This window comes from Marmota marmota, unplaced genomic scaffold (genome assembly GCF_001458135.2).
Source record: "Marmota marmota marmota unplaced genomic scaffold, marMar, whole genome shotgun sequence".
NCBI lineage: Eukaryota > Metazoa > Chordata > Mammalia > Rodentia > Sciuridae > Marmota > Marmota marmota.
This window is the reverse complement of record NW_026000221.1, coordinates 132,615-159,994: the sequence shown is the minus strand read 5'-3', so window position 1 is coordinate 159,994 and position 27,380 is coordinate 132,615. Positions and strand designations below refer to the sequence as shown.

The 27,380-nt window shown below is 44.6% G+C and overlaps 1 protein-coding gene, 2 non-coding genes and 1 pseudogene across 3 annotated transcripts; 2 read left to right on the top strand and 2 right to left on the bottom strand.

Moving 5' to 3' along the window:
• Nucleotides 1–1,274: 1,274 nt before the first annotated feature.
• Nucleotides 1,275–1,381, top strand: Trnal-caa. Its single transcript has 2 exons — nucleotides 1,275–1,312; nucleotides 1,336–1,381. It is a non-coding gene; the product is annotated as a tRNA-Leu (tRNA).
• Nucleotides 1,382–1,673: 292 nt separating this feature from the next.
• Nucleotides 1,674–1,745, top strand: Trnae-cuc. Its single transcript has one exon. It is a non-coding gene; the product is annotated as a tRNA-Glu (tRNA).
• Nucleotides 1,746–6,656: 4,911 nt separating this feature from the next.
• Nucleotides 6,657–13,464, bottom strand: LOC107144623 (annotated as a pseudogene).
• Nucleotides 13,465–14,974: 1,510 nt separating this feature from the next.
• LOC125612929 (endogenous retrovirus group K member 19 Env polyprotein-like) lies at nucleotides 14,975–17,405 on the bottom strand. Its single transcript, XM_048792007.1, has 2 exons — nucleotides 16,982–17,405; nucleotides 14,975–15,877 (listed from the first exon to the last, which is right to left on the bottom strand). Exons 1-2 carry the CDS (start codon nucleotides 17,018–17,020, stop codon nucleotides 14,975–14,977), a joined length of 942 nt encoding a protein of 313 aa, XP_048647964.1. The 5' UTR covers nucleotides 17,021–17,405.
• Nucleotides 17,406–27,380: the final 9,975 nt, after the last annotated feature.

The following is a 27,380-nucleotide window of genomic DNA, read 5'->3' as shown; positions in this document are numbered from 1 at the left end:
ATATATATATATATATATATATATATATATATATATATATATATATATATATATATATATATATTTCAGTCCTGGAATTGAACTCCCTGGGGTACTCTACCATTGAGCTACATCCTCAGCCCTTTTTATTTTTTGAGACAGTCTGGCTCGCTAAATTGCCCAAGTTGGCCCCAAAACTTGGGATGCTCCTGCCTCAACCTCAGTATTTGATGATATTACAGGAATGAGCCACCATTCCTGATTGACATTCACATTTTATATTTGCCCGAATCACATAAAATCATTGAAAAATACTTAAGCAAAAGTCTCTTTAGTGAGACATTACTTAACAGCCCAGTCTAAAAATAGAACTCCTCTATTTAATTGTCTTGCTTTTGTTTTTGTCCTCACAGCCCGTATGTTTGTTTGTGTTGATTCCTTCACTGGCCTGAGGATCTATCTCTTTAATGTCGTATTGACAGTGGACAAAATTTCAGTGAATGAATGAATGGTCCCTGATCTGAGCACAAACCACACAATCAGGAGGACCCTTCCAGAGCTGTTCTGCAGTTCAGATTCCCGCGCCTTCGCATTGGATGCTAAAGAACATTTTACGTTTCTTTCCTCTTTTGTTAACTGTTATGCAATCGCTGCTCGAACTTCCCTTATCTAAACCCGGGTCTACACCAGGCCCTTCTGACCTGGAAACTCCCACTCACTGTCCCGGGTTCCCTGTTGTCTCCACACGGTCTGCGTGGATTGGTGGAGGACGGGGATGTGGATCTTGAGGGACGGGTACACGCAGGAACAGGAAGGCAAAGAGTCCTTATAAAAATGATGATAATGAAAACAAACAACAGCAATCACTTGCCATTAATTCTGTAGCAAGTGTTTTTCCAACTGCTTTCCAAGTATTAACACAACATATCTAAAAGTTGACCCAGTAGGGCGGGGGAGGTGAGGCAGAATGCTCGGTCTAGGCTGTGGCGGGCCAGACAGCCCAAGACGAGCCACCAGGATTTCCTTCCGCCTTTCCGAGTGCATTTTCCTTAGTTCTCTGGGCCTGGCGCCTGCGCAGTGGTCACTAACCGTAGACACTGGTTCGATTTGGGCTAGGGAGTGTGGTGTTTGCCAATTCTGACTGCATTGCGGACACAGAGTTTCTGAGACGTCAGCGTCGCGGGTGGTCTTGTGCTGCTCCTACCTAAGCCGGCTGGTCAATAGGCAATGACACTGCCAATCGCAGCGGGCGGGCACAAGTAGCATATGTAGTGAGAACAAAAGCACTCCCGGGTGTCAGGATGGCCGAGTGGTCTAAGGCGCCAGACTCAAGGTGAACAACCTTACCTCCGGGTGTTCTGGTCTCCGAATGGGGGCGTGGGTTCGAATCCCACTTCTGACACACTGGCTTTTTTTTTTTGGCTCTTAAGAAATGCTCCACCTCCTCACCCATTTCCCCAAAGTCTGCTCTTATTTTCTTCTCTTGTGTGGGAAGAAGGCTACAACTAGAATTTATCTAGACCCGCCGTTTTCCATTTCCCATTTGTCTCTGCGGCAGTGAAATGACTTTATATTGAGAAGGTGGGGGCAGTATCGGTAGCTTCCCTAAATCCGTCTAATAGTACTCTTCTATGCAACATACGTCACTTAACCGTAATTTTACCTATCACAAATGGAAAACCTTTCTCACAGCTTCCCTGGTGGTCTAGTGGTTAGGATTCGGCGCTCTCACCGCCGCGGCCCGGGTTCGATTCCCGGTCAGGGAAACATAGCATTTTTCTTTTTTTTTCTTCAGAACAGTGAAGTAAAAATGGCTATTTCCTTTTAGAAAAGGAAAACTGAGTTTAATATTTTTCTTTTGGGTAGAGAGTAGTTATCAGAAATGAGCTTTCTACTGATTTTAAGTGCCGGTTGTGTTCCGGGCGTTTTAAAATACGAAAGGAAACAACAACTATGGTAGCACTAAATGCTCCAAGAAGAGCCCCGGCCTGGGCAACCGAAGCGCCTGGTTTTAGAGTTTGACACAAAGTTTTAAAAGTCTTCTTAGATTCCCGAAGGCCCTTTAAAAGGGCGCCTGTCCACTAGAGGTGTGGTTCAAAGCACCTCAGCCCCTCAGAGCGGTTTGGGTAGTCCTCGCTGTGGAAAGAAGCCAGGGAATTCTCCCCATCCCAACACCTACCTTTTAATTTTGAAAATAATAGAAATAAATGAAATAATGCTGCAATCAATCTGAATTCATTTAATATTTTCTCAATTTAATTAATATAATTCTCTCTCTCAAGAACGATATTCACAGGTCTTTGTACCCCCCTGCCAGCACCTGAACGTTTCAGACTTGAAACTTTTGGAACACCTAGAAAAATTGATATTAATATGTCATCATTCACAGTTCACATTTAAATTTCCCCTTGTTGTCTTTAAAAAACCATAGTTGCTTTTTTAGAAATTTTATTCTAGGAATTTTCTTTTTTCCCTTTCTTTTTCTTTTTGCAGTACTGGGGATTGACCAGTACTGACTGGTACTGAGATAAATACTTGTTAAATACTGAGATAAATACTTGTTAGATTGTGAATCATAGATTTAAATGTAACATATAAAACTGTAAGACATTTTTAAAGAAAACATACAAGAGAAATTCTTCAGGACCTTGGCCTGAGTGGAGTTCTTAGACATGACATAACTCAGATCTTATTAAAATTTCAAATTTGTCCCGTGAAAGGCTAGTTAATAAAATGAAAATACAAACTACACAGAGAAAAAAATCACAAACTACATTTTTGATAAAGGATTTTATCTAGACTATATAGAGATCTCTCAAAACTCAATAATAAGAAAGCAACCCATTTAATTGGAAAATGAGCCAAAGACATGAGAGGATATTTCCAAAGAATGTTATAAAAATGTTTAACACTGTTGAAGTAAAAATCAAAACCACAAGGAGATGTCAGTAGTACTACTTATCAGAATGCCCTGCCCCCACCCCAATATATACATTACCAAATGCTGGTGGGGAGGATGCAGATATGCATTCAAATATTGTAGGTGGGAATGTAAAATGGCACAGCCATCCTGGAGAGAGTATGGCAATGTTTTTAAAATCTAAATATGCACTTACCCAATAATTATATTTCTAGGCATTTATCCTTGAGAAATAGAAGCTTAGTTTTGCACAAAAACTTACACATAAACATTCATTGCACTTTTATTTGTGAAAGTCCCAAACTGGAAAAAACCTAAAATTCCTCAATGGGTGAATGGTTAAATAAACTATGGCACTACTGTACCATACAATGCCACTCTGACATAAAAACAAAACTATTGCTACAAAGAATAATTTGGGTAGATCTCAGGGAGTTATTCTGAGTGAAAATGTCAATTTCAAAAGGTCATATACTATAGGCTTGCATTTATATGACATTCTAGAAATGACAAAATTCTAATAATGCTAAACAGATTAGCAGTTGCTAGGGCAGGGAGTGGGGTGTGACCATAAAGGGGTAAAACAAGGGAGATCTTTGTGCTAGTAGAAGAGCTCTTTATCGTGTTTGTGATGGTAGTTACAAGAATCTAATCTAAATAGAATTATACCCAAACATTGTACTAATGTAAAATTTCTGGTTTTGTTATACTATAATTATGTAAAATGTAGCTATTGCTTGAAATTGGCCACACTGGGACTTTTTAATTCTCTGTGACTTCCAGTGAGTCCATAATTTTTAAAAAAATTATCTGTTTCCTACATACTAGGTGTCATCATAATCCCCTGCAATTATAATCCAGGCAGAAGCCCACTTCTGGCATCCCAAAGTTCTTTCTGTTTTATCAATGACATACAACATAAACTGTTTCTTGTTATGCTTATTTTGTTGTATGTCTGAGTTCCTAAGCTTGTCTCCAAGTTCACTGTTGAAAGGAAAGTGACCACAACACTCGGAGCAACCAAAAGATCTTTATTGCAGCAGTGCAACAAAGAGAAAGGAAAGAAGGAAAGAGAGAGAAAAGAGAAGAGATGAACAGGGAGAGAGCAAGAGCAAAAGAGAGACAGAGAGCGCGCGTAAGAAAGATAAAGAGCAAGAGAGAGAGAGCAAGAGAGAAAGAGCAAGAGAGAGAGGGGGGCCTGGCAGGAGGGAGTTTTTATAGCCCAAATCTAATGGGGCCTCTGGGTCTGCAAGCTGCCTTGTTGGCCCAAGGGGGGGTTAAGTGTTCAGCCTTGAGCAGGGTTGAATGTTCAGACTTGAGGCAAACAGGTGATAAAGGACCAGATAGAGGGGGGTTTGAGTGCGTGGGCTATCTTGCAGCCAACATCTGTTCAGCCTGCCCTGCAGACAACACAGTTCAGCCTGCTCTGCACCCAACAATAATGGTAAGGATTTAAGTCTTGCCTGCCAGATTTCAGAGCTGTTATCAGAGTGGTTGTTTAATGCATGTGAATTTAATGTGTGCGGTGAGACAGTGGGGACTGTGAGACTGTGGTGTCAATGGCTCTTGTGCAGCTGAGCTTCAAGTGAGGGAGGGGACAGATAATTACACTCTCTAGGGAGGTAATTGGGGAATGGGTGAGTCAGTCCTGAGAAACAATTTGCCCTGATGCCTCAAGATTCCCTACACAGTCCTTTTGGGTATGCTCTGAATGTAAGGTCCTGACCACTCTTTGCTAGTACTGTTTCTCAGGGTTGTGTTTTAGCAGCAACCTTGGAGGATAAAAAGTGCCTATAAAAAGAGCTGGGGATGTAGCTCAGTGGTAAAGTGCTTGCCTTGCATGCACAAGGCTCTGAGTTTGATTCCCAGCAAGGGGAGAAAAAAAAAAGTGGTTAACCTTCACCCCCAAGAAAAAGCAGGCTTGCATGAATTAATATTGTTAAACTCTCTGAGTTAAACTCACACTGAGCTTAGTGTTCCTCAGCTTCCATACAAGTCCATTATCTACCAGGATCCCTCTATCTTGCCCCCTTGGGACTTGGGAAGTTCTTGCAGCTGTGGCCTCTGTCTCTAACTCATGAGTCTTGTCAGCTTCCATGAAAACTTGACAAGCTCATTTGTTAGACTGCAACTGACATAAAACTCTAGACCCTGTTAGAGTGGTTTTTCCTGAGTAGCAGCATGCTGTTCTTAGTTTTAGGCTCTAAACAGAAAGTCGGTATCTCAGGTGGTTCTGAAGGCCTTCCTGAAGGTACCTTGTTCCCCTTGATGATAAACTGTCCCCTAACTTCATAGCCACCTGGCCTCTTCCTGTGGCCTTTGAGTGATGAACTCATACCCCAAGAGGTCTTTTAGGGACAAAACTCAGGCCAGGTCACTGCCAAATGATGGACTTCTCTAGATCTCATTCATACCCTGTCATTTCATTATCCCTGTGCTTGAAAGTTATCATCAGTATCAACTCCATCTGTTTACTTCTTCACAGGACTGCCAGTTGAGAAGACTCCATGGGGGCAGGGAAAAGTATAGGAGGCAGAAGACAGCCCCCTGCCTTCTGAGAACATTGAATTCATTCAAACACTTCAGATGTTAATTGAAGAAGTCTGCAAAGTGAATTGTTAATTGTTTTGGGAGCACCAAAAAAAAAAAATAAAATAAAATAAGACCAAGAAGCTGAGCCTAGAAGAAGCAAGAGGATTTGTAGTTATATTTAGAGTTAGGTTGAAGTTTAAACCATTTAGGACCAGCATTTGTGACCTCTTGGAAAATCAATTTTCATAATCTGTAATATGGAGTAGTACTGGAGTATATACCTCAAGGGCTATTGTAATAATTTGGAAAAAGCATTGAGCAGGTTGTTCCAGGTAACTAAATTTCTACCCTCTCTTAAAATTCATGGGCCTGGCCAGGCATTGCAGCAATCCCTAGTACCACAGGGGGAAAAAAAAAAAAAAAGGAATCAGCCATGGAAGGAAGAGGAGGGGAGGGGAGCTAGTGATAGACTCAGATTAAGGGAACAGAAATCAGAGCAAAGGACCCCAGGAGAGGGCATTAGAAGGCAAGAGTCTCTGTGGCCTTCCGAACTCAATTCTAAAATTATTTGGATGCCACTGAAAGGGTAAAGTTTCTAAGCTGCAAAGCCTGAGTTAAAATGTAAAGGACCAGGCATTGTAAACCTGCTTCTAAACTGCAAAGCATGGGTTAAATTCCTGAGGCAGTTAAGACAAGGCCCTACTGGCCATTTAGTTGATTTATAGCCTAGGACCCTGTGCAACTAGTCACGTAAGCATACAGGGCCCAAACCAATCAGTTTAAATGTAACCCCCTCCTTAGGAATGACCTATCACTCCAGCTCACCCTGTTCCTGCCAATGAATGTACTAATCAAGTCTAGGAGTTGTTGTTTGATTTTCCCTCGGTGTAAGGTGATTTGTTAAAGGAGACTGTGATGTATGCAAAGCCCCCGTCCTCCCCAAAAAGTGTACTTAAGCATTGTTCAACTCCTGCTCTGGGCTCTGGGCTGCTCTCTACTCTTGAGTGGGCACGGAGCCCCAGCATGCTGGAATCTCAATAAATCCCCTTCTGCTTATTGCATGAGTGGTCTCTTGGTGGTCTCTTCCTCTGGTGTTAGCTGGGCCCTTACACCACTCAGATAAAACACTTAATTTTAGTCTTAAATTCAACAAATGCTTTATTGTTTTAATCATTACAACAAATATTCTTGTTGTTCAAATATTGTCACTACATCCAAGGTCACCGGTGGTCAAATATTGTAGGGACTCCGTTCATTGGCCTTGATTTGGCATCTTTGGGCAAAGGTGAAGATAAAATGAGAGAGTAGGTTTTGAGGGTTTTCCTATGGATCAAGGTGATTGGAATCACCCCAATTCTTAGGTGCTACAAGCTGATTATAGCTCACTTTTGGAGTAGGCCTTTTTTGTGTCCCCAGGATCCTTTGTCAAAGCCAAATCCACAGACTCTTGGATGCTCTTTGCTGCCCTGAGCCCTGATTTGATAGCTGTGTCAATCCAGCCATGGGGCAGGGCTGTGTGTTCACCAGCAAAGTGGACCCGCCCTTCTGGATGGCTGAGCTCCTGTGCATAGTCCACATATTGGTAGGGAGGGAAGGAGGTGAACGCTCCAATGGAATAGGGGTCTTGGCTCCAGTGCTTGACCGTGGAAGAGGGGCAGGGCCTGGAGCTGTTCTTTGGGGCGGTCATGGACAGCAGCTAGGTCATCCAAGATGATATCTACCACCTGGGCATCATCCATGGCAGCGAAGAACATGGAATCATCATGCACAGTATAGGAAGCCAGGATGACACCTGTGCCATTGGGGAAGATGCGACTGGGATAGTGGATAAAGTGGGTGGGGCGGTCGGTGCTAGACTTGCCACCGAATATGCCTTCTTGCTCCCAGAAACGCTGTGTGCAGGCCAGGATCACTTTGGTGGCGCTGGTGTAGTGGACTGAACGTAATGAATTCTCCTTGTTGAGAGAGTAGGGTGGCCGAAAACGGAGGAGCTGGGCAGCCTTGCCAGTGCTGGCCACCACCACAAAATCGGCAGTCAGACGTGACCTGGGCTGCAGAGGGTCAGCTGTCCTGAAAGTGACATGGAAATGGTCTCTAGATATCTCTACTTCCTCTGCTGGTGAATGAAACAAGACTGTCCCTGGCAAGAGGGCATCAAGAAGAGCCTGAGGGAGTTGGTCAAAGCCTCTGATGATTTCATGGAACCTGAGAATGAGCAAGCAAAGGAGGAAAGAGAAACAGGTAGTTGGACAAGGCATGCAGAGGACAGGTCATTTGGACTGGACAGAGGTGAGTTCCCTAATGGACTGTACCGGTCATGTGTTAGGGAGATTTAACAGTTGGCAAAAGGATTAACAGCAGGCAGAATGTCAGCTTTAGGGAACTAGACAAAAGTGTTGCTTTGCGTTGATCAATCAGAAAAATGTAACCCTCTGAGCCTCTATAGCCCCTTACTCTTTGTTACTTTCCTCTGGTCCCCTTGGTGGTCACCTCCATGGAAGATGCCTGGTCTCGTGGCTGACAAAGACCCAGGATTCTTATGTATGGATTCAACCCCTTCCATGATGTCCTTACAGAGTGCAGCACAGGGTAGCCTTAAAGACTGCAGCCTAAACGCCACCAAGAACCTTCACTTGACCTTGATCTGTCTTCAGACTTCCTCACCTTCCTCTCTCCCCCTATGGCAGCTGTTGGCTTGAATTTAAATTGATTAATTCTGAATAAAAATGATGAGGGGAAGTGGGAGGATGCAGGTGGGGAAAGAAGAGGTCTGTAATCCATCAGGGCTCTCCCAGGCTTAGTTCTCCTCTGGCAAATGTCAGTACCTGTTTCGTCTGAAATGGGTCACAGAACCCCAAGTGAGAGTAAATCTCAGTTCATTTGATCTTCATTAGCTACAGATCACATAGCCAGTTACCCAGGGTGACTAGGGTCTGAGTTTGGCAGCCCTGATTATCTTTCAGATCTGAAAGATAGCAAGTTCCTCTTGCATGAACCTCTAAAGTAGGACTGAGGTCATGCTCTTTGTCACAGAAGAATAGGTAAGGGCCAGAGTAAAGCAGATCTATTGGCTCCTAAGAGCCCCTTAGCTAGAGGTTCTCAAAGTGGACTCCCAAGTCAGATAGCAACAGCATCACTGGAATATGTCAGAAATGCATGTTCTTGGGTCTCAGCGAAGGTCCATTGACTTTGGAAGTGATGCCCCATGTTTAAGAAGCACCCTCCCTCTGGTGGTTCTGAGGGGCATTGGAGTTGGGAAACCCCTGCCTCCCCTCCTGTCACTCCCACTTTTCTTGGAGTTATCACCTGATTTATCTTGTCCTTCCTTCTACTCCTGTCCTCACTAGTAACTGGCCACCCCGTGCCCATTCTCTCCCCCCATTTCCCACCGAGATTCCTGAGAGAAGATGATCATGTCACGCAGAGTTTCTATGAAGGACTCGTAGTAGCAAGAGTCTGTGTTCAGCAGGTCTCCGATCATCTGCACTGCCCCATGACTCAGGTTCCCCACCTTGATCAGGTACTCCTGGGATCACATTCAGGAAAAGAAGGCAACCAGGTCAGAATGTTTAGGGAGCTGACATGAGAGCCATTGCTTCTCACCTTGGGGTAATGAGGAACAGAACTGGACAGGGTGGAATGACAGAAGTGCACTCAGCTGGGTCCCAGGTGCCTGGTTTGCACACAGGGCTCTGAGGACAATGCTCCAAATGGTCTCCACAGTCCTAATAACAGGGACAAATAGCTAACGTTTGGTATGGATTTTAACCTACAGACCCTCTTCCAAGCCCTTTACATGTATAATCCTCTTATATAATCCAAAAGAAGCCCTATTTTACAGATGGGAAAGCTGAGGTCCAGTCTTCATGTCCATCTGTAACTGTATGGGGCCCAGACTGGCCTCTCTTTTCTACCCAAAACACCAAGCCAGGAGGAAGGTGAATACCAAGTATTTGCTTCTCATCCTGCCCTGACCCTCTACTCCTACCCATTACCTGGCTGTCCCGGCCCCTGCACCAGAAAGTGACTATGAGGTTCTACTTCTAGTATATCCATTGGCCTGTGATTGTGCCCTGTGGTTTGCCCCTGCTCCTTTCTCCCAGGCAAGTCCTGGACATGACAATCTGGCTGGAAAAGTTTCACCAATCAGGGTGGCTGATCAGATATCACAGGACTTTGACCACCCAACTTCTGAAGCACCCAGTTCTGAAAGGCAAACCACCACCTCTATTGGAGCAGTCAGCCATGAATGGTTAGGATCTCCTCATAACCATTCAGCTTCCTCCTCAGCTGTCCAAATTTATGCACCCCCTTGCCCTCTTTGCTCCCATCTCGGGAACAATCACTAGAGGCCAACTATCCTCCCCTAGCCAATCACATAGGTGCTCCCTTTCCAGTTAACTGCCTCCAGCTTCTCCATGCCAATAGCCTCCGATTGAGGCACATCTGAAACCTTCCCCTTGTGGCTGTGTGTGTGTGTGTGTGTGTGTGTGTGTGTGTGTGTTATGAGGATTGAACCCAGGGCCTAGCACATGTCAGGCAAGTGTTCTTCCTCTGAGCTATTCCTCCAGCCCCAGTCATCTCTTTTTGCACTATAGCCATGAGTACATCAATGATGGACCACGTATAGGACAGTGGTCCCAAGAAAGTATATAGCCTTGTGACATTGTAGCCATCTTTGTGTAACTAAGCATTATGATTTTTACTGAACTATGTCATCATCTAAGGATGCACTTCTGCGATGTTATCCCCCTCATTAAGCAACACATAACTGTATAAGGGCTTTCCCATACCTCTACCTGCCTTTGACTCTCTGCAAAAATGCAAGTGATGGTGGCAAGTTCCTTGAAATAGCATGCTCTGACTTGCTATATCTTTGACCTTTATCCTTGGGGTGGTCTTTTTTAAAATTTTCTTTCTTCCCTCCCTTCCTACCTTCCTCTCCACTCTCTCCTGTCCTAATGGAGCTTACATTCAAGTAAAGGATAGAGATTATAAAAAAGATAAACAAGTAAGGTGCAGTGTAGTAAGTACTAGGGTGGGTCGTCCCACTGGGGTGGTTTCTGGGTAGCTGTGACAGGGTGGCATGGTTAGCCATGGTTAGAGGGGAGCTTCAGGACTGACCTTGGTGGAGAAGGAGTCATACTTCTCCAGAATCTGGCTGCAGCTACTGTTCTTCAGCTCCTCCACCAGCTTGGCATGGAAGAAGGAGGAGGGGAGGACATTTTAGTGAAGGTCAGTTCCACACACACCCTAGACCCTGCTCCCACATACCCCCATGTTCCATGCTTGGCACTTGCTTCCACTCATCCTGGGTGTGTCTGAGGCATTCTTTATATTAGTCCTGAATGCAACACTCAGTCCTTCAGCTGGACTGGGGCGCTTGAGGGTGGAAACATTATCCCCTGTCTTGGACATATTCTGAGGTGTATAAAGCTGGAGCCAGGCTCCCTGTCAGCCTTGGAGCCCCCAGAATTGGGGAAGTCTATCTCCTTGTCCTTGTCTGAGGACATTTCTGCAGGCCTCTGGGGCCACTGTGAATGGTGTGGACGCCTAAGGGCTTGGTCCCACTGAGCTGTTAAGTGATACTGGATGAGGTCCAAGAGCTGCGGAGTGCATGCTGAGCTTAGCAGGATATCACTCCAGCAAAGGCAGGGCATCTGGACAGAGGCCTCCTGTGGAAGCTATGTCCCAGAGCTCAGCTGTCACACTGAGGTCCTTTTGGGACACAGATCAGGAAAGAAAAAGGCACTGTCAGTGCTGAGTAAACATTGGTCAGTTAGAAAAAGGTGTGCAGATATTCCAGACAGGGCCCATCATTGATTTTCCTCCTTGACCACATATCAATAATGATGACAATTATAATTCAAGATTGGCCATATGCCTTGCAAAGTTCTTATCACTTTATATGCATTTTCTCACTTAATCTTCACAACCAGGCTGGGAGAGAGGCTCTAGCCTTATGATTGTTTTATAGAAGTTGGAACAGAGAGATGGCAAGCATCTTGTCCAGGGTCACACAGTACATTCAAATAGAGTCCAGCTTGTAGGTCTCTCTCTGCCTTAAACCTAGATCTGCCATGATGATCTCAAAGGCAGCTAGCTTTGCACATGTCTGTACATGTGAAGACCTTTGGGATCTGAAAATGCACAATGACTGCTGAGATGGGAGGTCATGGGAGGGAGGCAAGGTTGACAGACCAAGCTAGTGGAGCCCTCCTGCACATGGGCCTGGGGTCCACGGAGAGAAACTTTAGGAAGTTTGCACAAGATGTCTTTGAAGAAGGTGATGGCCTGCATGGAGGTCACTGATTCCTACTTTGGCTTACCTTTCTGAATGCTTCATCAAAGAGCTGGTCACCTGTCTTCCCCACCTCATCTGCTTTGACTGAGTACCCTAGCAGGCTGGGGTCAGCCTGCACAATCCCCATGCGCTGCCGCACTCCATTGATCAGCACCCAGGTCTGGTTGTTGGAGGGGAAAAACTCCTTGAGGGTCAGCCCCAATTTCCTGATAAACTCATGACAGAGCCTGTGGAGTGAGTCAGAGACTGATCCAGGATGAGGAAGCAACCAGTCTTCCCTGCTCCCTGTGCTCACGTCCTGCCCCTACTGGATTCCCTGGGGCCCTCTCTGACCTCCCTGCACAGAAGGAACACTGGCTACCTAGCACTGAGTTGCTATGCCAAGCTATGGCTATGTGACCAAGAGGAAACTGGGTACCCATTCTTGTGGTCACAACACAACAGGCTGGCCCTCTTTGCTGGCTGAGATCTCTCTCACTTTGTTTGAGGCTTGTAGTCTTCAGACTTTTAGGTGTGGCCCCTCCAGGTCCAGGAGATACTATGAAGATGTGTAGAGAGAGTGTCCCCTGGATTTATCCTCCCTAGAGGCTGTGTGTATCATGAGTCTTCCAGTCTGCATTCTCCTTATTCCTGCTCACCCACCCCTTCATGATGGCCCTCCCGAAGTGGGCTCCCACAAGACACCACTTTCTCCCAGAAGGATGTTCATATTTCTATCGTTAGCAGGCCTCACAGACTGCCTTTTTACTTTCCCAGGAGTTCTCCTATCCCAATTATCTTTTGTGATCCTCAACAGGTGCAGTTATGTCTGTTCTCTATATTAGAACATTGAGGCTGGGAGAGGTTTCGAGGTAGCTGTGGAGCTATGAAATGAGTTGGCATAGGTCCTGTCCTTGTTGTTAGCAGCCTATATCCTGGTCTTCCCCATCCACCCCCACTTCTCTCAATCATACCTGTGGTTGATGGGGATCCTCATGGCACCCAACTCTATGTACAACTGTGTTCCAGGAACTCTATGGGTCTCAATTCTGCCACCTACATGCCCTGAAGCCTCCAGGACAGTCACCTAGAAAGATAAGTATTTATAGAAATCAACTAGGCCAGCCGTGTCCCCGCCATACAACCCCCTCTTCCTCCCTCCAGGCAGGCCCAGATTTGCCTCTTTCTGAAGTCTGTCTCTGTCATAGATACAGACCAATTGCTCTCCTACCCCTTCCATCCCAGCCTAGAGTCCTAGACTTAGTCTTTGGCTCCAGTTCCACTGGGCTATCCACCACCTGCAGCCACCTCCCTGCTCAGAGTCCAAGATCCCTATGAGGTACTCTCCCAAGCACCATTGTGTACCTGGTGGCCAGCATCCTGAAAAATCTTGGCAGCTGTGAGTCCAGCCATGCCTTCCCCAATCACCACTCTCCGTTTCTTTTCAGCTGTCTGCCCCAGCCCGTCTTGAGCCAGCTGTAGTAGTTCTTCATACTGGGGGTCTTCAAAGCATTTGACAAGGTCGTCATGGAAGGCCTGGGTACTCGCGCCCAGCAAAGACAGAAGGGCCAGAGCCAGAAAGCCTGGGAACATAGTTGTGAAGATGGCAGTCAGGCAAATAGCTGGGGACCAAGGAAGCCAGCCTTAATCCTTGATCAGTGGAGGATCATATCACTGAACCTGTAATGCAACATCCTGGGAATTCCTGTTTCTTTCCTCCCTACCAGAGTGTGCATTAGCCATGGACCCTCCCATTCTTGCTTTCCATAGGGAGATCAATGCCCTCCATTCAGGGAGAGACACAGGCTGCATATCTCCACCACGCGGCCTGCGCATTGGTTTCATTAATGAGGTTCTTGGCATAAAAGTTAGCTAGCAGAGATCGAAATAAAACACACAGACTCAGTTACCTATTTCTATGACCAGGTCCGAGACGGCTCCCCTCTCTGGCTCCAACCTCGAACCACCCGTAGGGCAGCAAGGATTACTCAGGGCTAGCAGAAGAGAGAGAGCGAGCACGCCAGGGAGTAGCCTTTTATTGGGGAACAAGAAATTCAGGGGAGAATTCCATCCAATGAAGGTTGAGGGGGGCCGCACTCCAAGGTCAGGGTCAGGGATTGGGCCCCCGGGGTCAGTGGTCAGTCACACCCCCACACGGATGGGTTCTCTCATCAGGAGAGGGCCGGGAAAGTTCTGACCCAGCCAGAAGCCTCAGACCCAAACCGGGAGTCACCCAGTCACGCGTGAGAATGGGTGTCCACATATTCCCCCTTTCTATTCTTAAATATGAGGTGGCGGTTCACTCTTTGGAGTTTCTGTATTCCTGTTCTGAAGACTCGCCATCCTATAATTACAACACAAAAGAGAATTAACAGCAAAGAGAATAATCCAATAATGTACCAGGCCAAGTGTTTAAGAATATTTCCAGGGTTGAATCCATTCAACTCCTTCAATATTTGGTTTGCCAAAGAAGAAGGATCTGAAAAATCAGCTCTATTATTTTGAATGTCTTGGATATGGTGATGAAGTTCCAGAATATCCAAGCTATTATTACTATTTTGCCAAATACCTAACAAATGGTTTTTAACCTTCTCCCAATCCCAGAGAGAAGCATTGTACTTGGCAGCTGTAACACAAACATACTTATAATTAGCATAACATTTAAGCCTTTCCTTAAATTTTAAGGCTGAAAGTTCATTACCTATGTCTATAACAGTCGCCTCTAAGGCGTTTAATTTAGTTTCAATCCTTTCATCAATATTTACTTGATTATGCAGAGCCTTGGAAGTATTTTGAGCTAAATTATTAAGAAATTTTGCATGCTGAATATTTTGAGACAATGTCAGAGATGCAGAGACAGTTGAGGCAATAAAGGAGACTAGTGCCAAAACACCAACAATTAAAACTCCAATAGCACGTTTAGGTCTTGCTAACTGGGCATGAATTTGCTGCAAGACTTGTAAACCAGTATCAGCATACCATGGCTCTGAAATATTAGCAGGCAATAAAACGAAAGAGGGCTGATGTAGTATCAGCACTCCTTTTCCTCCATTATACCTAGTAATACAATTGGTTAGGTTACATTTATTACAAGTAACAATATATCTGATTTATCCATTTAACTTTTACATTTCCAATAATTAAAACATAAGGAGATTGGACACAGGCTCGTAAGCCATAGCAAGATCCCTCTTTACATTTCTTGCCAACAAATTTTGGTAAAGGTTTGTCTGTAAAATGTAAGAATTCTGAGGCAGCAATTAAACGCCAAACATCCTTTTGAAACCACCTTCACTATAAGTTAAAATATTACTAACAAATCCTGCAGGAGTCATAGCAGAATTTCTTCGTAATTGTCTCTTATCAATTTTTGGAGACCAGTCTAAAATATACCCACTATCTTTAGACACCTTATGTTGTACAGGAAAGGTATTTACACAATCCATCCATCTAGGAAAGGTGCCAATCTCAATTGTAGAACTATTTGGACAGTGGTGTATCTGTGGAGGTTTTGCAGAAATGACTGGCTTGTTATGGGAAAGTCCCATCTTAATTACTGATCTAGTATAAGGTCTTAAGTCCCCATAAATAGAATTATTTGTCAGTCTAGGTCTACCAATCGCTGTCTTTTCTTCGAATGATACTTTCAGACAGCCAGCATGTTTATTGTGTGACCAACACAAAGGTAATTGGGCACTGTAGCCAGAATAATTAAATCTAGTCACATGATTGGGAGTAATATGAGTATCTGTAAATCCTCCCATCATGAATGAGTCATTAGTAAATACTGGAATAGATTCTCCAGTCCACACAGCTGGGTGTACCAGGGGTGGATCTGGGAAATATGTCCAGTAAGTGTCTACTTGATCCCCCTTTACCTGACAGCCCAGCAGGGCAATTACTGTTGCTACCATCATCACTGGGGTCCTGTTCTCTCCTAGGTGTCGAAGTATTCGGGAAGCCTGGGTTGTTAGCTTCTTCACGTCTTCCCATGAAATCAGCTTTTCGGCTGGGTCAATCTGGTCTTTCTTCATCCTTTTCCGATATCTCCTCCTTCTGGATAGGGGCTCCTCTGGGTCGATCCTCAGTTGCTTGAATCTGGGTTCTATCTCTTCCATGTCTGATAGCATGTTCAGGTACCCAAATAGGATGAAAAGAGCTTTCTGGGAAAATACAAGCATGACCTCTGCCCCACATAAGCACCGGATCTGGGCCTTTCCACTGACCAGTCTGTAAATCTTTCCACAAAACTCTGCCTAAAGGGCCTGTTACTGAGGGAGACATTTGCCTCTCAGCAGCAGTGTGACCTTCTGCGTCACAGTTTAAAAAATTTAAAACAAACAAAGCATGATTAAGGCTATTTTGGGGAGTCATAACCCTATTCCCCCCTTTTAATTTTTGTAATTGAAGCTTAATAGATAAATGAGCTCGTTCCACAATGGCTTGGCCTTGGGGGTTATAAGGAATTCCTGTTTTATGATTAATTTTAAACTCTTGGCAAAATTGTTGAAAAGAAGAGCTTACATAAGCTGGAGCATTATCTGTTTTAATCTGCATAGGGCACCCTAAAACAGAAAAAGCTGCTAGGCAATGAGAAATTACATGTTGAGTATTTTCCTTAGTACGTGCTGTGGCAAAAATAAATCTAGAATAAGTGTCCACTATGACATGCACATAACATTGTTTACCAAATTGAGGAATATGAGTTACATCCATTTGCCATATTTGATTTGGTTTTAATCCACGGGGATTTACCCCTGATGGCAGAGATGGAGTGTGAATAACACACTTAGGGCATTGGCTTACAATCTGATGAGCTTGTTCTCTAGTAATATTAAATTTTTTACGTAAGCTAGAAGCATTTTGATGATGCAAGGAATGGGAAGCTAGTGTACAGTCATATGAAGACATCTGTTGACAAAAAGTTACTAATTTATCAATCTTGTCATTACCTGAAACTAAGGGTCCTGGAAGATTAGTATGAGCCCGTATGTGCCCTATGAAACATGGGTACTTTCGCATTAGCACTGTCTTTTGTAAATTATGAAATAACTCAAATAACTCTTGTGATGAAGTATACCCAATAACTGAAGTTTCAATATTTTTAGTAACTCCGACTGCATATAAGCTGTCAGAATAAATATTAATAGGCTCATTTGAAAAGTAATTTAAGGCACAAATCAGAGCTTGAAGCTCTGCTCTTTGGGCAGAAGTATAAGAAGTTTGTATTACCTCTGTGTGAACACGACTATAAAAACCTGCTTTACCTGAGTTAGAACCATCCGTGAACACTGATAAAGCTTCATCTATAGGATGTGCACGTACAATCTTTGGAAAAATAAGTGACGTTAATGATGCAAATTGTATAATCTTATCACGAGGATAATGGCTATCTATCTGGCCAGGAAAATCAGCAAAGGCTATCTGCCATGAGCTAGAAGTTTGAAAAAGCCAATTAGTCTGTTGAACAGAAAATGGAATGATTATGATATCAGGCTCAGATCCAATTAATTGTAAAATCCTAGTTCTGCCCTTAATTACTAATTGAGCTATAGAATCATGAAAAGGAATTAATGTTTTTTGAGGGGAGTGGGATAAATAAATCCACTCAATAACTCCTAATCTTTGCCATATGGCTCCTGTTGGGGTATGCTCAGTTGGAAATATTAACAAATACACTATTTCTTTAGGATCAACTCTAGTAAGCTGTGCATTTTTAATTGCACGTTCAACTCTCCTTAAGGCCGTTCTAGCCTCTAAGGTCAGCTGGCGTGGAGAGGTTGGAGAGGCATTTCCTTGTAATATCTGAAATAAAGGACTTAACTCAGAAGTAGTTAGTTTTAAGGATGGCCTCAGCTAATTAATATCTCTTAAAAGCCTTGAAAATCATTAGGGGTTTGTACGGAAACTGCTTGTTTCGCTCCGGTAAAATTAAAGATGGCGGCCCCCATGGTCGGCGCGATGACGTCACATTGCGCGACCATCACCTACTTCCTCATTCTCGGCCCGGGGGCGGGCCGACCGGAAGTTTGTGTTCCGGCCAGGCGGAAATGATGACAAGAAGGTGGGCTCATCCGCACCATCTTGATTCGCCATGTGAGGTTGAGTCCTGCAATATCTATTATCACCAGTAGATGGAGCCCTGAACTTAAAATTGTGCATGTGACACTCCCGCGCAAAATGATTATTTCTCCCGCAAAAGTAACATTTTTCGCGGGGTTTTCGTACTAAATCCTGTGGTTTCAAAGTTTCCTTTAGTGCCGCGGCTAGCGCTACTGTCTGCAAATGGGTAGAGTCTATGTCAGAACATAAGCGAATAAACTCGGAAACTCTCCCTTTTTTACGGTGGGGCCTAAGAACATCTTGACAATACTTATTTGCATTTTCAAATGCCAATTGCCTAACAATGAACTCACTCGCTCCTGAGTCCCAGATTGACCTGTTTGCAGCCTGGTACAATTGGGCTAAGAAATCTGAGTAAGGTTCACTCGCACCTTGCCTGATTTGGTAAGAACTAAATTGGATTGGTCCTTAGGGACAATCTGCCTCCAGGCACGTTTCGCACAATCAGTTATTTGATTGTATACTACAAATTCATAATTTAACTGTCTTTCTATATCAGTAAATTCACCTGTCCCTAGAAACATTTCTACTGGCGTTTCTATATCCTGTCATTTGTTCTTTTCTGCCTGTTCAGTACAAAAATCAGTCCAATAAGTTCTCCAGAGTAAGAAATCTCCCCCACTCAGACAGGATCTGGCTAAAGAAATCCAATCACTAGGAGGAAGGGGCTGTGAGCAAATATTTTCTATCAGGCTCTGTACAAAAGGTGAATTTGGACCATACGTCTCACATGCATTCTTTATTTCCTTAATGGTTTTAAATGGGATTACAGCATGAACTCTAACTCTCTGATCTTGCTCATTAACTTGCTCAAAAACTGGAAAAAGTTGAAAACCGCTAGTATCCTCCCCATCTTCCTGTGCTTTCTTAATACCTCGCTGGAACCGGGTAAGAAAAGTCATTGTTAATCCAGTGTACCTGTTAAATTTTGTCCTTTTAGCAGGCACTGGCCGAATTCGAATAGCCTGGGCAGGCGGTGTTAAACGCAGCCTGTTAAGATTTCTCTGTAAGTCCTGAATTTCAACGTCTGATTCTTTTCCCTCAGACTGTGATTCATGGTCAGACTCTGCACTGTCGCCATTTTGAAATTGGGCTTCTAAGCCATGTGGCAGAGAAGAACTCTGAGCCCCTCTAGGAATCTCTTCTGGATTCTCCTCTCCAGGAAGATCCTCTACCTCTTCTGGAGGGCTTTCTAGGATTTTGGAGGTTTCTCCTCTATGATATTCGTCCCTAGAATCTCCTTGTGGGCTAGCCTGGTCTTGCAAGTTTAAGGTCACATTCCTAACCTTTGGTTTGGCCCCTAGCATCTTTGTTTTTAAATGGCTTAATGGAAAGGGAATTAACTTAGCCTCAGGCGGATTTTCCATTTGAATAGACTTAATAGCCCTCTGCAAGCCTTTTAACAGGTCTTCAGGGGGCCACAAACTTTGGCCCATATACTCAAAAAGACAAACTTCCAGAGCTGTCCAAGTTTTCTGAATACTTTCTATGCCTCCAGATAGTTCATTAGAGAGATAAACCTTTTGTAACTTTCTTCCTAATTTCTCCCAATTAGATAAATTTGGAGACTCTTGTTCACAAAACCAAGGACAATATTCGCCTACAATCTTTAAGAATTGTAATAACTGAGCTTTCTTTATCTGTTTTCCTTTCTGATTAATTATACTGTCTAAAATAGTCGGATACATTTCCTTATCAGTAGAAGTTGAATTTCCCATTTTAATTAATTTAATGTCTCTTTCCTTCAATATCTCCAGGTACTTTTGTGACTCTAAATTGTCACCACTTCCTTTATCTTATCTTTATAGCGTGCTCCCACTCAATCTAGCTAATCTAGAATGCCCCCCTCGTGGGCGCCAATTCCACCATGCGGCCTGCGCATTGGTTTCATTAATGAGGTTCTTGGCATAAAAGTTAGCTAGCAGAGATCGAAATAAAACACACAGACTCAGTTACCTATTTCTATGACCAGGTCCGAGACGGCTCCCCTCTCTGGCTCCAACCTCGAACCACCCGTAGGGCAGCAAGGATTACTCAGGGCTAGCAGAAGAGAGAGAGCGAGCACGCCAGGGAGTAGCCTTTTATTGGGGAACAAGAAATTCAGGGGAGAATTCCATCCAATGAAGGTTGAGGGGGGCCGCACTCCAAGGTCAGGGTCAGGGATTGGGCCCCCGGGGTCAGTGGTCAGTCACACCCCCACACGGATGGGTTCTCTCATCAGGAGAGGGCCGGGAAAGTTCTGACCCAGCCAGAAGCCTCAGACCCAAACCGGGAGTCACCCAGTCACGCGTGAGAATGGCTCTCCACACATATCTGTCCCTGAGGACCTGCCATCACCTCAGCCAGCTGGACTTCCATGTAGGAGGCCAAGCCCTCCGCTGAATAGATGACAGGTGAGATAGCTCTACCTTCCCATTGGGTTTCCCTATCTCCTCCTTGGGGTTGATAAAATGTTTGTTACAATGGGAAGACCTTAATTCACAGCAGCTATTGAAGGATGGGGTAAGGATGGAGAGTCTGAAGACATTGTTTAATAAACTTACATTCTCTGAGGTGTGCATGGTAGGCTACCAGCTTTCCAAGACCCAGATTAACATCCTGGGGTCATCTCTTAGAGATGACCAAGGGTTGTTGAGTTTAAAGAATTTTCTAGACCTAGCCTCCATTTCCACAGTTGTCTTCCATTTTATTCTGGCTCTGTTCTGAGAGAGATGTGCCATAACTTCCCCCTAGGGTCCTATAAAAGGTGTATGTCTTGTGATTGTTTCGTTCCTATTTTCAAAACTATTTATCTGTGCTATGGGCTGAATTGCATATTCCCAAAATTCATATGTTGAAGCCTTAATCTCTAGTACTTCATAATAGTGACTCTATTTATAGATGGAAGCCCTTAACAGTTGATTAAGGTAAAAGGAGGCTGTTAGGATAGATCCTATTCCAATCTGATTGATGTCTTTATAAGAAGAGGAAATTTGGACACAGAAAGGGACACCAGGGATGTGTACACAGAGGAAATAACTTGTGGGAAGATAGTTATCAGGAAGCCAAAGAGAGGTCTTAAATCAAACCTGCCAACGCCTTGATCTGGGACAGCCAGACACCAGAACCATGGGAAAATAAATTTCTCTTATTTAAGCCACTCAGTCTGTGGTATTTTATTATGGCAACCTGAGCTGACTAATATAGTCTATTCCTCTTCTCCCCTCCGTGTGGAGAAGAAAAGATGATTGGTTCTTACCCAACTCTCTCAGGTCAGATAGCCACAGACTTTGGAAGAAAATTTGTATTCATTTTTCTTCTTAAAATTTTTTTGGTGCTAGGTATCAAAGCCAGGGCCTTGCAAATGCTAGGCAAGTGCTCTATCAACTGAACTGTATCCCCACCCATATTTGCTTTTCATGCAAATCCACACAAGGAATGTGTGAATGTCCCCTGAACTTCAAACTCAGGATTTTTATTTAATTTGGGCTATCCTTCTTTCTTGGTTTGCCATAGGATTGGTATTCACATTACAGAAAATAAAGGCACAGAGGGACCCATCATTTGTCTCCTTCTGGGTATAATTTCTCACTCTCCCATTTCATTTCAATCATCACCATTAAGTTTGTGTGGTCCTGCTGATTCTTGCATGGAGTATGTTAGATAATTGCTAACGTCTTGTCTTTTCCATCTTGAAACAGAAATCAATCCCTACTGCACAGAGTGTGCCTCCTGAGAAGCACCTAACGTATTTGTGGAATACAGGGATGGTAGAAAAACTAGTGGATGGAAAGATGGGGGCACAAATAAATGAGTGCATGGATGGACAGTGGGATAGACAGTGAGAAGGATGCATGCACAGAGAGGCTTTGGGCCTCCAGCCTCTGTATTTCATCACAGATTCCAGCTGGTGGGCAGTGCCCATCCTGGACTTGTGCTCTCTAGTCCTTGAGACCACCATTTAAAAAATATTTATTTTTTGGTTCTTTTCAATTATATATCCATTTTGCTATGATTATGTAAACATGGAGTATATGTTACTCTAGTTTGAATCCCAGTCTTAAGGATGGACATGGTGGTGAGATTCACTGTGTTGTTTTTACACATGTACGTGGGAAAACTATGTCAGATTCATTCTACTGTCTCCTTTGCTCATCTCCCCTCCCTTCCCTCAATTCCTCTTTGTCTACTGCTCTTCTAGTCTTTCCCTCACTCCTCCTTCTATTGTGGGTTAGCATCCACCTATCAGAGAAAACATTCCCCCTTTTTTTGTGTGGGGATCCTTCTGTCCACCTTTCCCCTGTCTCTGGCCGAGGACTTCACCTGCTTCTCCAGCTTCCTTCTGTGAACCTGTGTGTTTGGCTTTCTCATCCCTTTTACTCCATCCACACACATGCACACTTCTCAGAATTCAGCCTCTCTCCACCCTCAGGAATCGTACATCTTTTCTTTCTTCAAGGAATGGGAATAGGGCTTATTCCTTGTCTCTTTCTTTGAAAAGAGAGTAGAATCTGACTCATTCTGAATTCCCAAGTTTTGGTCTTTTTTCCCCCCTTGGGATGTTTATAATTATTTCATTACTTACTTATTTGTGGTACTTACTGATTGAATACAGGGCCTCTCACATGGTAGGCAGGTGCTGTACCACTGAGTTACATACCTAGTCTTCCAAAAACATTTTTATTGTTATTATTTATTAATTAATTTATTTTATGGTACTGAGGATTGAACCCAGGACCTCACATATGCTATGCAAGGACTCTGCCACTGAACTATATCCTTAACCCTTCCAAATTAAAAAAAATTAATTTTTTATTTTGCCAAGTTGCCCAGGCTGGCCTCTAATTTAGAATCCTGTAGCTTCAGCTTCCTGAATAGCTGGGATTACTGGCATGTGCCACATACAGTCTATTTTATTTTTTGATTAATATATATTGATTTTACATATTCATAGGATTCAGTGTGATGATTCCCACACATGCATACATGCACTGCTCATTTCAACAGCATCTCTATATGACTTGAAAATGGTACTTGAAATTGTCAGCAATTCCATTCTTTAAGGAAACCATAGATTCATGGCTGGACCTTCTTGGAAACACAAATGCTTTGAGGTGTTTTCTCAAAGGTCAGGGGGAAGTTTCCATGGAGAAAGCCCCCTCTTCTATCAGTTGCTTTGCCCTGTAGAGTCAGCTCTGCAGAGTCAGCTCATTAGGGCAGACGGCTCCTCCTTGGCCATAGAGAACAGAACAGAGCATCTTTGCTTGAGGAGCTATCAAAACAATCCAGAATAGCCTTGATTTCACACAGAAGAAACCAGACCCAGAAATCCATGGAGACACACAGGTATTTACTATTTGCAAAGAGAAACCAACACCAGACCCACAGTCCTAGCGCCCCTCCACATGCCTCCTGAGTGAATCAACAACCTGCCTTAAAGAATTGCTGTGTTCTGTTTTGGAGGTGGGGGGACTACTAAGCAGCCCAGATGCCTGCTCTGAGAGTTAAAAATCAGATATTTCCTGTTCACTCTGAATAGAAGCTGTGCACAATTATTACATGTCAATTAAAAAGAAAAAAACCTCCATAATTTCTGACATTTTGTCCCCTATTTGTTTGGAAAGCAGGATCACCAGAGCAGGTTAATGGGAGATAAGAATGGAAGACTGGGAGGAAGAGGGATGGCCCAGAATCCTGGCCTTGTGGGCTCCCTCTGGGTACTCACAGAAGCTCAGCATGGTTCTCAGTTCCCCAGGATCTGGAGCTGGATCAGGTCCTGATAGGGCTCTGAGGATTGTCTGAAAGATGTGAACAGAGTTAGAGATATATTTATGGCCTGTTTCTGCCTCTCAACTTCTTAGTTCCTACCCTTAAGTCACAACACCCACTGGAAGCCTGCCAGGGAGGAGGCTCTGGACAAGAGAGGCTTGGGTCCTGGGGGAAATACGCATAATCTAGTGCTCTTCTTATCTCCACTTACCAGATCTGCCCACCTTGCCTCCCACTACTCTGTCAAATGGCCCTTACTCTGTCAGTTTCCTTGGCTAGAAACCCTAAGGTAGGTTTGAGTCCTCCTTTCCTAAGTCTCTGTGTTCAGGGTTTCCAGCTTCCTTAAGCTCTGCCTTCCCAGGCCACTTACCATGGTACCCATTCTTTGCTTAGGTTCCCTCTCCCACCTAGCTTGTGGGGTTCTCTCCCTCTGCCCCTTCACAGTCACTGCAGCTGGGCCCTTCTTTGCCTTGGCCACTGCTAGAGTGACAGTTGTAAATGCAAATCAGGTTTGGCAGCTCCCTCTCTCCCTCTCTTTTTAATATTTTTTGTAGTGGGGATTGAATACAGGGCCACATGCATGCTAAAGCAAGAACTCTAACACTGAGCTACCCCCTCAACCCCAAATTTGCTCCTGGAAACCTTTGATACTTTTATTTATTCTGCTGGCTAAAGAATAACCTATCAAAGAACTTGTTACTTTAGCAAGGACGCCTATTGGTGTGCTGGGTAGGCAGTGGTGCCTCAGTGAATACTCTCTCAATGAACACATAAAGGAGGTGTGAGGTTTGGTACCCAACACTGTGGCCAGCAGGGACTCTGGTTTCCAAATTGACAACCTCCAGAAGACAGCCTATCCCATCCTCTTCTCCCACATTTATCTCTTCATAAACTTGTCTTCTTGGCCAACCCCTCATGGTGCTTCAGGATGTTTACAACAGAGATTTCTCTACCTGGGACTTAATTAGTCCTATGCTTCCTGCTCCCAAGTGCATTTTATCCCCACCCACCCAACTTCCAGGACTCTGGTCTTTTTTCCTTGTAGCCTTTAGGGAACTGTCACTTTCCTCCTTTACCATGCCCTTTGGAGGGTGGTGAGGGTTTGGGCTGTCAGGGGTGTGGCAAGGGCATGCAGAGACTGGAATAGTCTGGGCTGGAGAGAAGGGGTAGGGCTTGAGCTGGTAGAAAGTGGAGGTGGGTGAGGGGGAGTAAATGTGTTAAGGCATAAGCACTAGCTGCTGTCACCCAGTCTTGCTGTCTGCCCTCTGAATCCCAGGGCTATGAAGGAGTTCCTTAAGCTTGGCCATACTCAGCAACGAGCTAGCAAAGCTATTCAGCAGGAATGCTGGCATCCAGTTTTAGGCCTTTCTAATTCCTTCTAGAAGTGCTCCAACTCTATCACCTCTCTTATGCACAGTAACCAGACTGGACAGATCCTCAATGTGCTGGGTATATTTAGAGACAGGCATAGCACCAGCCAACAAGTAGGTCAGCCCTGTCACCTCTTAAGCAGACAGTACTTGTTGGGAGTCTCCCTGAGAACTCCCCGGGCCTTTCAAACATGGCGGTGGGCAAATTGCCAGTGGGCGGCTAAAACTCCCTGGGCCTTTAAGATAAGGAGCCCCTAATGCAATATGGCAGCAGGCAAGTTGCCAGTGGGTGGATAACAAGTTGTTTTGAAAACCTTCTAATTGGCCTTCCCATCTTCTGTACTCGTGGACAGTTCGTGCTCCCCACGAACCTTATGCAGGGTGGACGTGCGTGCACCATATGTGATGACCTGACCTTTACTATGATTGGCCCTGGGAGCTTCCTGGTTTAAGATAACTGACTCTCACTTTCTATATAAGGTAGCAGCAGTTTGCAGTAAAGCACTTCATCTTTGTCACTGCTATCTGTGTGTGTGCATTTTAATCTCCAACGACGAACCTTGGCCTTTCATTGGTGCCGAGACCCGGGAGGGGAAATTCCTCATTCTGAGGACCCCCTCTCTCAAGGTTCGCGGTCCTCGTTCACCTTTTTGAGCACTGCTACATTCCACCCAACACTGGCCCTCCAATAGGTAACTCCTTCTGATCAACAACCGGTGAGTCCCCCTCCCCCTCTTTGGCAATCCATCTCCAAACGGCTATATGCAAAGGCTTTGGCTGTGAACGTCCAGCAAGGCCCTTGATGCCTAGTTTGGAGGAGAGAACGCACCCCACCACAACTTTCACAGTTATGATGGACTCTCTGGATGCCCATTTCATGGTTGATGAGCTATAAGGGACAGAAGAATAGGCACTCCCTGATTCTCTTTATCTCCTTCTCCTCTCCTGGAAAAACCCTGACGTCAGGTGGCCTGTGACTCCTGGCCTTCAGAAGGTCTTGCTGATTGGGCTATTGGGTGACGACTCATTTGCCCTCCTGACCCTCGCTTTCCCGCGTCTCTTTGGCTGACTTCTCCTTTCGGGGACACCTGTAGGAAACTCAACCAAATTCTGTTCCAGTCCAGGCCATTCACCTCTTCTCTTCCTGCCGAGAGTCATCATGGGAGCCTCTTCTTCCCTCCCCACTGATTCCCCTCTCAAATGCCTCCTGGCTAACCTTAACTGGTTGTCCCTCACTCCTGACTTCAAACCCAAACTCCTCATCAAATTCAGTACATAGAATTGGCTATATTACCAATTAGAGGGGTCTCTAGATCCTCAAATTCTGCATGACCTTTTTAACTTCTGCAAGTGCTCAAAAGGGTGGAAGGCGATTCCCCTATGTGGAGGTATTTTCCTTCCTTTGCTTCCACCCTGAACTATGCTTCTCCAATAGATCCTCACCCTCAGCCTTCTGTCCCAGACTCTCTGCTGTCACTCCCACCTCAGCAACCTTATTTCTCCCTTCCAATTACTAGATCAAAAACCCAAACCTCCGCCAGTTCTAAGACCATTGCCCCCTTGCTGAGGTAGCAGGTACTGAGGTACCCCTCAACCCACTCACTCCTCTCCTGTCAGTGCCCACACCAGGTCCCACCAGATCCTCTTTCCAGCTAACCTAAAGCTCAAACCAGCTGAGGAGAGCCCTCAGACCCCTATTCAAGATCTGGTGAAAATGGCCTTTAAAGTTGCTTGGTCATCACTGAAAACAGGTTACTAAGAATTTAATGTCCCTCACAGGCTTTTTGGGATACTTACTCCCATCTTCCCCTCTGCTCTACCTGTTCTACTTCTCAAGTTTTCATTGCTAGGGAAAATCCCCAACACCTTTCCCATCATTCCTTTACATCTCTTCTTCCTCATTCTCAGATCCACAAGAGCTGCTCTCAGCCCCGCCTTCCTGTCTTCCCCCTCCCTACCCAGGCCCACAGAAAAGTCTTAACTGACCTTCTCCAGAAGTCTTCACCATAGCTGATTTTAGGGATTTCAGCAAAAGAATCCCTATAAAAGAGTTCAGTGTAGATAAACTTTCTCTTTTCATGTTGCCCTGTTCTACTTGGCCACTGGCTGGAAAAGTCAGCACTCCAAAAGCTAGACACCCCCTTACTAGTTTTTCACAAAATATGTGAACAAGGCCTCTGGCCTTGAGCTGGGCTTCACAGAGATGGCTACATTTCTAAGATAAGGAAGTTACCAACTGGGCTCCATGGGAACAGCTGGCAGGGGGAGGAAAGAAAGGGAAGAAAAAGCTCCCCCCCTCCCAGGTGTCCTTGAAAAGTTAACTTGCCCAGAACAGAAAAAACAAACAAACAAAACAAAACTGCTTTTTGTGAACTTCTGCAGACTGTGAACTTCTGAGCCCCTCCCCTTACATGCTGGATGCAAA

Bases quoted from the DNA above. Each gene is read 5' to 3' on its own strand.
- LOC125612929 (XM_048792007.1), bottom strand. From the start codon at position 17,020: ATGAAGCTTTATCAGTGTTCACGGATGGTTCTAACTCAG. The intron at 15,878-16,981 runs GTAAAGCAGGTT...GTATTTTCCCAG, and splicing joins CACGGATGGTTCTAACTCAG to AAAGCTCTTTTCATCCTATT.